The sequence below is a fragment of the Procambarus clarkii genome, chromosome 86 (assembly GCF_040958095.1).
Source record: "Procambarus clarkii isolate CNS0578487 chromosome 86, FALCON_Pclarkii_2.0, whole genome shotgun sequence".
Classification (NCBI taxonomy): Eukaryota; Metazoa; Arthropoda; class Malacostraca; order Decapoda; family Cambaridae; genus Procambarus; species Procambarus clarkii.
The window spans coordinates 4,196,643-4,211,475 of NC_091235.1; the positions used below are offsets into that span (position 1 = coordinate 4,196,643).

A 14,833-nucleotide genomic window follows, 5' to 3' on the forward strand; every position below is an offset into this window, starting at 1 on the left:
ATTCTCTCCCCCCCCCCTTTCCAAAACAAAAAATTGTAGAATTTTTAGTTTTCGAACATATGCAACATATGCAGTACATATGCAAAATGTAAGAATTTTTTCATGGGTTAAGGTAAACTCATTACATCCATATAGACCTATTATAGCCATATTTGCATCATTCATGTAAAACCCAGACAATAACTGTTTAATCAGTCATATGATGTTAACCGCAATTCCCTAGGAATCGTCAACAGAAGATAATCGCAGCATAAGGGTTTAGGGACATTTACCTGTGTTTTAGTCCTTCAACTCACTGACCTCTAATATTGTACCAGTCAGCATTATATTAGCGGAGCAAAAAGTAATTGAACTGCAATTGATCTTAGTTTTGCGGCGTCTTTTCTATAACTGCAAAAACGGTATTTCAGCTAAGGCGTTGAAAGTCATCAATACTTAAGTCATGGAAGCATAGTCAAATGCACCCCTGGCACATTAGTTTACCACAGAGCAGCCATTTGTCAATTCCCTTTCATGCCCGAAACGCTTTGCGTAATAGTGGCTTTAGGCATTGTATGTACTATACTAGCCCATCTATAAATCCATCATTCTTTGTAAAATCTCTTGTATGTATGTACCTTACCTAAATAAACATTTATTTATTTTATTAATTATTGTTTTTGAAACTATTGGATATTAGATGCATTTTTGCTTGTTTTCCCCAGAGGAGGATGGGTAGATGTAATTTTTGGAGAACTATTTCTCCTGTTTGTCTACAGACTAGCATAAAAAATGATAGCTTCATTTAAAGTACACAATGACTTCACATTTTTTTGGATTATAATACTTTTGTATCGGTTCAACATTTTTCTAAAGTTGCAAACTTGTGTGGAATTGGAGGCTCTCATTTGGTTGGGACAGGTTAGGTCAGACTATACAGTATTTGGTTTGCTTTAACAGTCCAAGACTTCTGACTCTCCACACCAAATGAGACCAAAAAGCATGGCAGGATTTGCAAACTAGTCACACTGAAAAGTAGAGGTGCAATAGGTATACAGAGAATTCGACCAACATCAAGGCCCAAGATTTTTCAATACTCTTCCCTTATACATATGGAGCATAATTGGCTGACCTCTCGCGGCGTTCAAAAGAGAACTTGACAAGAACCGTCTAAGGATACCTGATCGACCAGGATGCGACTCCTATGTGGCTGTAACTTTATTTGATGTGGCTGTGAGCAGCCACATCAAACAGCCTGACTGATCAGACCAGCAACCAGGAGGCCTAGTCAGAGACCAAGCCGCAGGAATGCTGATCCTCAAAATCAAGTAGTTACAGGTAGGTATGTAGTCCCCCATTATTTTACTTTTTTTTTATCTAGACTAAGATTTTCTGTATCTTAGTCTACCCAGATCCACAGTCCATGGATCAGTGCATTGGTAATTGTATAATTGAGGCATTTACAAACATTTTGGCTTGGTGCTATATCAAGAATGCAAACACTCAAGGTAAAAAAATCAACGTAACGTGATTATCCAGCCGCATCATCCAGTGTTGCAAATATCCCGCCCCTGGAGCTTAAACACAAGTTTAACCCTTAAACTGCGCATGGCGTATATATACGCCCTGAGTAACATGTCCCATGGTGCGCATGGCGTATATATACGCCATAGGGTGCCAGGCCTGATTCAAATGGCCCGCGGCTACACGGGGTTCACAGTAGCTTCCTCAGGGCTCTTGTAAACAGATGCCATTTTAAAAAAAAATCGTGGGCAATATTCTCAGGTGTGAGAGGCACAGTACTGTTGGAGCAACCAAGGCCGGCGCACGCAGCATGAGCGAACAGCATTGATGTTCAGCTTGTGACCACAGCATCGCCGAAAAATGTCAAAATAAATATATAATTGTTATTATTTAGCGATGACAATATTACAGATGACCAATGACTGTGATATAAATAACCAGGGTTGTGATAATAGCAGGATTGTTGTAATAATTAGCGCTGTGGGAGGAGTGATGCTGAGAGATGGAGGGAGACAGCATCGTTTACTGACTGTGTGGCTAGCTGTTATTGTTTGCATTCACCATACCAGGTCAGTGGTTCTCTATGGTGAACACAAATGTAGATACTTATATATAATGTGTATATTAGTGTATTAACAGCAAAAGGATTATGCTGGGAGGAGCCATATGGGTGACGGAGGTGACGTTGTCTGCACGATTTGTCTAGCTGTGTAGAGGGTGGCCACTATGCTCTTTGGGCGCACTACAAGCTTAGGTGTACAGTTACGGTGCATAAAACATGTAGATATTTATATATAATATGTGTATACATAGGGTACAACAATAATACCTGCAATATCTTTTGCAATACCTGCAAAAGGTATTGTTGGGGGAGAAAGTTTAGTGCGTGTGACCTTGAAAGAGTGAGGGAGCCGCCAGCCGCCATCTGTGTATAGCGACGACTCTTAGTGCCTGAACTAACTATATCAGCTTAGCTGTACAGTTGTGGTGAACAAAATATATACATACTTATATATAACGTCTGTATATAGTGTAATAACACCACAAATGGTATTGTTGGGGGAGAAAGTTTAGTGCGTGTGTTGAGGGAGTGGCAGCGAGTGGCAGCGAGTGGCTGGCTGGTGTGTGGCGGTAACTCCTCGTTGCTTTTCGACTCTCAATACCAACTTAGTGGTTCGTTATGGTGACCAAAACATGCCAATACTTATATATAACCTGTGTATAGAGTGTAATAGTAGCAAAACTATTTGTTTATTGTTTTATAAACATAATAATTGAATCACTAATATGCACATCATACTTTTGAGTATAGCGATTATTAACCACTTTTATTGTATAATTATATTACAATACACACTATTGAATAATATTAATGCAAAAAAACTAAGAAAAAATCAATCGGAGACATTGAAACAATTAGGTAATAATATCTTTGTGGCAACTCCCATCTGTCAACGCGGGTGACGCTGACCGGGTCTGACGACCGCTCTGTCAACGCCCACTTTTTGCCAGACTTCCTCGGTCAATTGCGCCCAAAATATGTCACCTACGATTTTTTTTTTATGTTTTCCGTGCTCAGGGGACACAAATTAACATGTTTAGAAGACGAAAAAAAAAAATTGAATTTTTTTTTCTTGCGCACAGGGGTGTAAATGTCCATATGACCCCTGAGCAGTGTAAGGGTTAAAGACTAGACGTCTTCCTGTCATACATGCCAACACACTCCAGGTAGAACACCTGGAGAAAAACGATACAATATCAGACACAGTATAGTTTTCGTTCTGGAAGATCCTGTGTAACAATTTACTTAGTTTCTATGATCGAGCCACAGAGATTTTACAGGAAAGAGATGGTTGGGTTGACTGCATCTATCTAGACCTAAAAAAGGCTTTCGGTAGAGTTCCACACAAGAGGTTGTTTTGGAAATGAACATATTGGAGGGGTGACAGGTAAGCTTCTAACATAGATGAAAAATTTTCTGATAGAAAAATTAGGGCAGTAATCAGTCATGTATCGGACTGGAGAAATGTCATAAGTGGAGTACCACAGGGTTCAGTTCTTGCACCGGTAATGATCATTGTCTACATAAACAATCTACCAGTGGGAATACAGAATTATATGAACATGTTTGCTGATGATGCTAAGATAATAGGGAAGATACAAAACTTAGATCACTGCCATAACCTTCTAGAAGACCTGGACAAAATAAGTATATGGAGCACCACTTGGCAAATGGAATTTGATGTGAATAAATGCCATGTTATGGAATGTGGAATAGGAGAACAGACCCCCCACACAACCTATAAATTATGTGAGAAATCTTTAAAGAATTTTGATAAGAGATCTAGGGGTGGTTCTAGATAAAAAATTGTCACTTGAAGACCACATTAAGAACATTGTGTGCATGCCTATGCTACACTTTCTAACTTCAGAATTGCTTTTAAATACATGGATGGAAAAATACTAAAGAAATTGTTCACGACTTTTGTTAGACCAAAGCTGGAATATACAGCGGTTGTATGGTGTCCATATCTTAAGAAGCACTTCAACAAACTGGAAAAGGTGCAAAGACATGCTACTAAGTGGCTCCCAGAACTTAAGGATAAGAGCTACGAGGAGAGGTTAGTGGCATTAAATATGCAAAAACTAGAAGACAGAAGAAAAAGAGGTGATATGATCACTATGTACAAAATAGTAACAGGAATCAATAATATTGATAGGGAAGAATTCCAGAGACCTGGAACTTCAAGAACAAGAGGTTATAGATTTAAACTAATAAAATAAAGCTGCCTAAGAAATATAAGAAAATTCACTTTTGTAAACAGAGTGGTAGACAGTTGGAACAAGTTAGGTGAGATGGGTGGTGGAGGCTAAAACCGTCAGCAATTTCAAAGTAATGTATGACAGAGTGCTGGGAAGACAGGACACCACGAGTGTAGCTCTCATCCTGTAACTACACTTAGGTAATTACACTACACCACAGTCACACCAGGACCCCTAGTGCGCCTGCCATACCAGGGGCCGCAAGTGCCTGTCATACCAGAGGGCCCCCCCCCCCCCCCCAAAGTGCCTGCCATACCAAAGGCCCCCCCCCCAAGAGTGCCTGCCATACCAAAGGCCCCCCCCCCCAAGAGTGCCTGCCACACCACACACACACACCAGGGCCTCCAGAGTGCCTGCTTGATTGACCAGCAATTTTGCTTTTTTCCCATGCCGGTCATTGCCGCAGGGGTTTTCTCGAATTTGGGGTTCTGGGTGTTCTTCTCCTCCCCTACTAACTTGTGAGAGTTTGATCCAACAGGTTGTTGCTTGGAGCGGCCCGCAGGCCCACATACCCACCACAGCCCGGTTGGTCCAGCACTTTTTAGAAAACAATCTAGTTTTCTCTTGAAGATGTCCACGGTTGTTCCCACAATATTTCTTATGCTCGCTGGGAGGGTGTTGAACAACCGCGGACCTCTGATGTTTATACAGTGTTTTCTGATTGTGCCTAAGGCACCCCTGCTCTTCACTGATATTATTCTGCATATTTTCTTCCATATCGTTCACTAGTATGTTCTTATTTTACTGTGTAGATTTGGGACCTGGCCCTCCAGTATCTTCCATATGTATATTATTTGATATCTCTCGTCTCCTTCCTAGTGAGTACCTTTGGAGAGCTTTGAGACAATCCCAATAATTTAGGAGCTTTATCACATCTATGCGTGCCGTATATTTTCTGGAATATATGTATTCCCTCTATTTCAGCAATCTCTCCTGCTCTGAAGGGGGAAGTGAGTACCGAGCAGTACTCGAGACGGGACAACACAAATGTTTGCAGAGTACAACCATTGTGATGTGATCCCTGGTTTTGAAAGTTCTCGTAATCCATCCTATCATTTTTCTGGCTGACGTAATATTTGCTTGGTTATGCTCCCTAAATGTTAGGTCGTTGGACATCATTGTTCCCAAATCTTTGACATGCTGTTTTCCTACTATGGGCAGATTTCATTGTGTTTTGTACCCTGTATTATGTTTATGGTCCTCATTTTTGCCATACCTGAGTAACTGGAATTTATCACTGTTAAACATCATGTTATTTTCTGCTACCCAATCAAATACTTTATTAATATCTGCTTGAGGGTTTTCAATGTCTTCAGCAGAGGTAATTTTCATGCTGATTTTTGTGCCATCTGCGAAGGATGACACGAAGCTGTGACTTGTATTTTTGTCTATATCTAAGATGAGAGCAAGGGACAGCAGTGGTGCAAGGACTGTACCTTGAGGTACAGAGCTTTTAACTGCACTTGGACTCGATTTTATTTGATTATTACTCTCTGTGTTCTGTTCGACAGAAAATTAAGTATCCAGCGTCGTACTTTACCGATTATTCTCATTGAACTTTTGTGTGCGATCACTCCATGGTCACATTTGTCGAATGCCTTTGTAAAGTCTGTCTATACAACATTGCATTTTGCTTCACTTCTAAAGCTTATGTGATTTTGTCATAGTGGTTGAGTAACTGTGACAGACAGGAGCCTCACAGAGCAGACAGCAGTAACCAATGTAACGTACGACTGTTACGTTGTTGGGTAGATTCGATACACAGTGTTTAGTGGGTTTTCACATTTATTTAATAGTCTTGGTTAGTCGTCGGTTGTTGGTAGTGTCGTAGACATTGAGAAAATTTTGAGTAGAGTAGAGCAGAGCAGAGAGCCGAGTGCGGCCAGAGTCTCGGAGCTTTATGCAGGCGAGCGTGGCGACTCAATGCGGCATGGTGAGTGTCTAAACTCGATGCGGTCATAGTCTGCTGTCTGCTCTGTGACAGACAGACAGGCACTCAGGCCAGAGTGCCTGCCCCCCACACACGCCACACCAGGGCCCCCAGAGGCCTGCCCCACACATGCCACACCAGGGGCTCCCCACAGTGCCTGCCCCACACACACGCCACACCAGGGCCCCAGAAAGCCTGCCACACACACGCCACACCAGGGCCCCCACAGTGCCTGCCTCACACACACTCACACTCCACAGCCACACTAGAGCCCCTAGAGTGGCAGCCACACCACAGCCACACCAGGGCCCCTAGAGTGGCAGCCACACCAGGGCCCCCACAGTGTCTGCCACACCACAGCCACACCAACACCGTGTTGACAGAGGGCCCGAGACACTTGTGTTGTGGTCAAACATGAAGCTATGGAGGTGGTGGTTGTTGTGACGGGGGGGAGGGGGAGGCGGCCCCCCGCCCCTCACCACGCAGCCCCCCACAGTCCTCACCAGCCCCACACCCCCAGGCCGCCCCCACACCCGTGTACAGGCAGGAGAGTGTGGAGGGAGCAGGAGCAGCAGGAGCGGAGGAGCAGGGGGGGCCAGCCACACACACACACACACACAACACTCACCTTGGGCCGATCATAGGGCTTGGCCGCCCTGTTCTTCCTCTCCCTGTACTTGCCGGGGCCATCGGAGGCCATCTTGAGCTACGATACTGCCCTGGCCCGCTAAACTCCCATCAATTCCACAATAATCCCCACGCTCACAGCAACTTCGTAAGAATCCTAGAGAAACATGGCGGCGAGCGCGCGGGTCTGTGATTGGTTGTTTGGCGGCGACCCACAATGCCGGCCCCCGCGGCCAGGTGAGCATCGCCTCCCGCACCCCTCCCACCCCCGGCCACACTCCCATACATATACTCCAATATTCAACACCAAAACTCCCATATCCTCATCAAAATGATAACATGGAGGGGATAGAATGGTATATGTGTCAAGACGAGAGGCAGGACGGGGTGAAGGGTCACCACGTGACGCTGCCACACGCACATTTACTTACACACAGACCAAACTATATGAAGATTTTCCTCTTTGTCCACCCACCTGCTTATTTTGTAGATTCCCACCTTGCTGCCCGAGGCTTACTTCATAATACTCAATATACACATATCAGCCGCAGCTAGAAGAAACACTCTCATATCTTAGCCAACGATCAAACTCATCTCATTCATATCCAGCAATTATATATAAAAAATTATTTAATATAATATATATAATATATAATTATAATATATATATATATATACTATATATATATATTATATATATTTATTTTATAATTATATATATATATATATATATATATATATATATATATATGTGTGTGTGTGTGTGTGTGTGTGTGTGTGTGTGTGTGTGTGTGTGTGTGTGTGTGTGTGTGTGTGTATACTGGCAGCAGGTTTTCATTTACACATGTTTCATTGAATATGACTGCATATTCTGATTATTTTCTTGTTTAGGGCTTCTATCTCTCTGACTAGTGCTCTTGCATCTTGGTTTAATTGGAAGAGGATATCTCCAAGTGTCATCTGTGTTCTAGGTAAACTAAAAGAATAATTAATTGTAGAATGTATTACACTAGTTACAAATGTACACAACGTTTCGAATCTACATGGTTCATTCTCAAGTGATGGGACTGTTTTGTTGTTGCTGTTTAAGATTCAGCTACTGAAACAAAATTTACATGTAGCACGGGCTATGGTGAGCCCGTAATGGGACTGTATGTTGATGTTTGTTGTTTTAGAATCAACTACTCAGAATAAAATTTCCAAATGATTGATCGGATGGGACTGTGCTGGTCGCATTGGATTTATACCATTAGGGAGGTCAGGTACATAATACAAATAGGTGAGGAGTATGGCGTAAAGGGGGAAAATAGGTCATAAATGGGGGACGAATGGGGGATGTAAATGGGGACGAATAAGGGAGAAAAAAGGAAGAACATACACAGATTAATAAGGTGTAGTGAGCGTGGCGTGGTGAGGAGTGACGACTGTGTTGGCATCTTCATGTTCCAGTCATGTTCTTACTCTCATGGTGGGTAGAGGGAATATTTAATGGAACTATTCACTGAATAAATAAGCCATGAATGGCAAAACATTGCTGCATTTAAATCCAAATAGATAAAATCACCAGGATAAATGGGGGGAGGGGGATATTTGACAAGCCACCGGCTTCCTGTCCTCGTTGAGGTCACTAAAGAGACTGTGGCCCTCAGGTAAATTTTTAAGAGATGTTTAGAAACTGTAATTTTTAGCTAAAGTACAAATATAATAATTAATATTCGCAAGAGCAGTTAGTTTAGTTCATTTATTATGCACCCCATAAGAGCAAAGCACAGGTTGTTGTTATAGAGTCAGCTACTCGGAACAAGTTCCAAGTAGCACGGGCTATGGTGAGCCCGTAACTTACCTGGCATAGGAGCAGGGCAAGTAGCACGGGCTATGGTGAGCCCGTAACTTACCTGGCATAGGAGCAGGGCAAGTAGCACGGGCTATGGTGAGCCCGTAACTTACCTGGAACAGGAGCGGGGCAAGTAGCACGGGCTATGGTGAGCCCGTAACTTACCTGGCATAGGAGCAGGGCAAGTAGCACGGGCTATGGTGAGCCCGTAACTTACCTGGCATAGGAGCGAGGCAAGTAGCAAGGGCTATGGTGAGCCCGTAGTGGACTTACCTGGCACAGGAGCGGTGCTGTGTTGGTTAGGTAATGTTAATTAGGTAGTTGTTATACAGGTTCTCTCCTAAGCTGATTGAGTACAACTTAAACTCTCACTGGGAGGTCATTCCACAGTTTAGAGACAATCAAACTCCATGAAACACGCGTTGTGTTTATCTAAGAACATTTAAACGTTCGGATAGCGTTACGGCGAGGAGGGGGGGGGTGATCGGGTGAGGTGTTGGGGGGGGGGGGGGGGAAGAACATTTGAACAGGGAAGGGCGCGTGCGTGCATGTGGGGGGTGGCGGGCGGTGGCGGGTTGAGAGGGGTGGCCGGGTGGGCTGTGGGGAGGTTGATGGGGGTGGAGGAGCTGGCGGTGGGGGGCTGGAGGTAGGGGGCTGGCGGTGGGGGGCTGGAGGTAGGGGGCTGGTGGTGGGGGGCTGGCGGTGGGGGATTATGGGGGCCTGACCTCCTGCCGTGTTATGGTTTGGTGGCGGTGGCGGGCACGCCGCCAGGGGCTCCGCCTTCACACACCACAAGTTTCATGTTATCATATTTATCTTCATCCACGTGTAACGTGTTGACGTGTAATGCCTTGCCAGATACGATCATTTCACGGCCATAAGAGATATATATGGAATTTGAGACTACTCACTGCCCGGGCGGGACATAAATGGTTGGCCGCATGTCCTATCACCTAATGCACCTGTTCACCTAGCAGTAAATAGGTACCTGGGAGTTAGACAGCTGCTACGGGCTGCTTCCTGGGGGATGTGTAACAAAAAGGAGGCGTGGTCGAGGACCGGCCTCGGGGACGCTATGCCCCGAAATCATCTCAAGATAACTGCAAGATAACCCCCATACCCATCTTGTGGGCGGTAGTGGAAAGGGTTACAGAGGCACATAATGGGCTCAGGGACTGAACCACACAATTCATTTAGCTCAGCAAGTTACAGTCTTGATGAACTAGTTACAAAATTCAATGCACATTGTCACATCAACAATGGGCTCGAGATCGACCACATGTACAGTTTTTAAATTAAGCAACTGACTTATGTGGAGAGCTAGTGTCACAAGTCCCCGTGGCGAAGTGGTAACACATTTCGCGAGCGGTTTGGTCTGGGTTCGTATCCTGGCCGGGGAGGATTTACTGGGCGCCTATCCTTATCTGTAGCCTCTGTTCACCCAACAGTAAAATGGGTTCCTGGTTGTTAAACAATTTGGCGGGTCGTATTCCGGGGAAAAATTAGGATTAATTGTTGGAGACGATGAGTCTGTTAGACTTACACGAGGCACCACAAAGCCTATGCCACCCCTAACAGTCTGAGCAAACACACAGGTCCATACCTTTCCTCCTGCACAACACGGAATTTAATTCTGAGTTCGTCCCTGCCCTGAAATCAAGGCAAGGTAACCCGAGGGTAACCTATTATGTTTGGCGGGTGTAGAGGCTCTGGAACACTTGCGAGCTTCACAGTGTTATTTATATACTCTCTCACTTCCACATGTTGCCTCCACCACCACCACCCTCACTTACACATTGTGTTTGTTGAGTGGTGACTGTGATCAGTGGTACAGTAAATTAGTGAACTGTCACACAACGATACAGTGACTGACTCCAGAGCTTTGTGTAGACAGAGAAGAACCGACATCATCAATCTACCAGCACTTAGTGAATCACCTAGTGGGAGACAACGACGGATAACCATCGTCATCATTCATCGTCCTTACTCATCTGGTTGTGTGAACGGGATGCAGACTGGTATGTAACCCCCCCCCCTCTCTGGTCAATTAATCAGGTGTACAGATTGAGGTGAAATATTATCAAATTCTTGTTCAGGATATCATATATATTTAAAAATCTCAGGGTGGCTCATTTAGGTAGAGGTAACGCTTAAGGGATCTCGTGACACACGCACGCACGCCCGCCCACGTACGTATGCATGCACACAAGCGCGCACACGCTAAAAAACACACACACACACACACACACACACACACACACACACACACACACACACACACACACGCGCGCACACACACACGCACACACACATGCACACACACACGCACACACACACGCACACACACACACACAAACGTTCAGTCAGGGGAAAAAGTATTAACACCTGATTGTGAAAAGCGAAAAGCTCTGTACCTCAGGGTACAGTCCTTGCACCGCTGCTTTTCCTTATTCTCATATCAGATATAGACAAAAATACAAGTCACAGCTTCGTAACATCCTTTGCAGATGACACAAAAATCAGTATGAAAATTACCTCGGCTGAGGACATTGAAAAACTTCAAGCTGATATTAATAAAGTTTTCGACTGGGCATCAGAAAATAACATGATGTTTAACAGTGATAAATTCCAGGTACTCAGGTACGGTAAAAATGAGGACCTTAAACATAATACAGAGTACAAAACACAATCAAATGTACCCATAGTAGGAAAACAGCATGTAAAGGATTTGGGAATAATAATGTCTGACGACCTAACGTTTAAGGAGCATAACCAAGCAAATATTGCGACAGCCAGAAAAATGATAGGATGGATTACGAGAACTTTCAAATCCAGGGATCCCATCACAATGGTTGTACTCTTCAAGTCACTTGTGTTGTCCCGTCTTGAGTACTGCTCAGTACTCACTTCCCCCTTCAGAGCAGGAGAGATTGCTGAAATAGAGGGAATACAGAGAACATATACGGCACGCATAGACGCAATAAAGCACCTAAATTATTGGGATCGTCTCAAAGCCCTCCAAATGTACTCACTAGAAAGAAGACGAGAGAGATATCAAATAATATACACCTGGAAGATACTGGAGGGCCAAGTACCAAATCTACACAGTAAAATAACAACGTACTGGAGTGAACGACATGGAAGAAAATGTAGAATAGAACCAGTGAAGAGCAGAGGTGCAATAGGCACAATCAGAGAACACTGTATAAACATCAGAGGTCCGCGGTTGTTCAACGTCCTCCCAGCAAGCATAAGAAATATTGCCGGAACAACCGTGGACATTTTCAAGAGGAAACTAGATTTATTCCTCCAAGGAGTGCCGGACCAACCGGGCTGTGGTGGGTATGTGGGCCTGCGGGCCGCTCCAAGCAACAGCCTGGTGGACCAAACTCTCTCAAGTCGAGCCTGGTCTCGGGCCGGGCTTGGGGAGTAGAAGAACTCCCAGAACCCCATCAACTAGGTATCAACCAGGTAACCTGGGAACAGGGGATACCTTACTATACCCCACCACTCCCTCTTATCCCCCCATCTGACCTGATCTGACCTGGTCGCCATCTCCGCCCCCCCCCACCCCCAGTCCCCCGCGTCCCCCATACACACACTCTTCCCCTCCCCACTCTCTCCCTCTCCCACTCCCTCTCTCCCACTCTCTCTCCCACTCTCTATCTCTCTCCCACTCTCTCTCTCCCACTCTCTATCTCTCTCACTCTCTCTCTCTCTCTCTCTCTCTCTCTCTCTCTCTCTCTCTCTCTCTCTCTCTCTCTCTCTCTCTCTCTCTCTCTCTCTCTCTCTCTCTCTCTCTCTCTCTCCCTCCCTCACTCTCTTTCCTTCCCCCCCCCTCTCTGCCCACACACACACACACACATACACATACCTTGTCAAGCACAAGACGAAGCTGGAAAAACTCCAAAGGTATGCTACTAGACTAGTCCCAGAACTAAGAGGCATGAGTTATGAGGAAAGGCTGCGGGAAATGCACCTTACGACACTGGAAGACAGAAGAGTAAGGGGGGACATGATCACAACCTACAAAATCGACCGGGTAAACAAGGATGAACTATTCAACACTGGAGGGACGCGAACAAGGGGACACAGGTGGAAGCTGAGTACCCAAATGAGCCAAAGAGACATTAGAAAGAACTTTTTCAGTGTCAGAGTAGTTAGTAAATGGAATGCACTAAGAAGTGATGTGGTGGAGGCTGACTCCATACACAGTTTCAAATGTAGATATGATAGAGCCCAGTAGGATCAGGAATCTGTACACCAGTTGATTGACGGTTGAGAGGCGGGACCAAAGAGCCAGAGCTCAACCCCCGCAAGCACAATTAGGTGAGTACAATTAGGTGAGTACACACACACGCACACACACACACACACACACACACACACACACACACACACACACACACACACACACACACACACACACACACACACACACACACACACACACACACATACACACACACACAACCCATCAACATGGGTTCAGGGATGTTAAATCTTGCCTTACAGGCTTGATAGAATTCTACAATCAGGTGACAAAGATTAAACAAGAAAGAGAAGGGTGGGCGGACTGCATTTTTTTGGACTGTCGGAAAGCCTTTGACACAGTACCCCATAAAAGGTTGATGCATAAGCTGGAGAAACAGGCAGGAGTAACTGGTAGGGCGCTCCAGTGGATAAGGGAGTACCTAAACAATAGGAAGCAGAGAGTTACAGTGAGGGGTGAGACCTCAGACTGGAGTGAAGTCACCAGTGGAGTCCCACAGGGCTCTGTACTTGGATCTATCCTGTTTCAGATATACGTAAATGATCTCCCAGAGGGTATAGACTCATTCCTCTCAATGTTTGCTGACGACGCCAAAATTATGAGAAGGATTAAGACAGAGGAGGACAGCTTGAGGCTTTAAGAAGACCTGGACAAGCTGCAGGAATGGTCGAACAAATGGCTGTTAGAGTTTAATCCAAGCAAATGTAATGTAATGAAGATAGGGGTAGGAAGCAGGAGACCAGATACAAGGTATCACTTGGGAGATGAAATACTTCAAGAGTCAGAGAGAGAGAAAGACCTGGGGGTTGATATCACGCCAGACCTGTCCCCTGAAGCTCATATCAAGAGGATAACAGCAGCAGCATATGCCATGTTGGCTAACATAAGAACGGCCTTTAGAAACTTGTGTAAGGAATCTTTCAGAACATTATATACCACATATGTCAGACCAATCCTGGAGTATGAGGCACCAGCATGGAGTCCATATCTAGTCAAGCATAAGACTAAAATGGAAAAGGTTCAAAGTTTTGCCACCAGACTAGTACCCGAGCTGAGAGGTATGAGCTACGAGGAGAGACTACGGGAATTAAGCCTCACTTCGTTGAAAGACAGAAGAGTTGATAAAGAGGCTGTTTAACACAAGGGGCACACGCACTAGGGGACACAGGTGGAAACTGAGTGCCCAAATGAGCCACAGAGATATTAGAAAGAACTTTTTTAGTGTCAGAGTGGTTGACAAATGGAATGCATTAGGAAGTGATGTGGTGGAGGCTGACTCCATACACAGTTTCAAGTGTAGATACGATAGAGCCCAATAGGCTCAGGAATCTGTACACCTGTTGATTGACGGTTGAGAGGCGGGACCAAAGAGCCAAAGCTCAACCCCCGCAAACACAACTAGGTATCTAAGATACTAGGGAGTATCTAAGCAATAGGAAGCAGAGAGTTACGGTGAGGGGTGAGACCTCCGATTGGCGTGAAGTCACCAGTGGAGTCCCACAGGGCTCTGTACTCGGTCCCATCTTGTTTCTGATATATGTAAATGATCTCCCGGAGGGTATCGATTCATTTCTCTCAATGTTTGCGGACGATGCTAAAATTATGAGAAGGATTAAAACAGAAGAGGACTGTTTGAGGCTTCAAGAAGACCTAGACAAGCTGAAGGAATGGTCGAACAAATGGTTGTTAGAGTTTAACCCAACCAAATGTAATGTAATGAAGATAGGTGTAGGGAGCAGGAGGCCAGATACAAGGTATCATCTGGGAGAGGAAATTCTTCAGGAGTCAGAGAAGGAAAAAGACTTGGGGGTTGATATCACGCCAGACCTCTCTCCTGCAGCAC

At 44.9% G+C, this 14,833-nt stretch overlaps 1 protein-coding gene across 2 annotated transcripts in view; it reads right to left on the reverse strand.

Moving 5' to 3' along the window:
• Positions 1-7,090, reverse strand: part of LOC123769091 (nuclear pore complex protein Nup153) — a 70,080-nt gene extending 62,990 nt beyond the window's left edge. For both annotated transcript variants that reach the window (XM_045760053.2, XM_045760046.2), the window contains exon 1: positions 6,885-7,090. In XM_045760053.2, the coding sequence (XP_045616009.1) occupies positions 6,885-6,956 (72 nt within the window). In that variant the 5' untranslated portion in view covers positions 6,957-7,090. The remainder of the gene's footprint in view (positions 1-6,884) is intronic.
• Between the last annotated feature and the right edge of the window lie 7,743 nt (positions 7,091-14,833).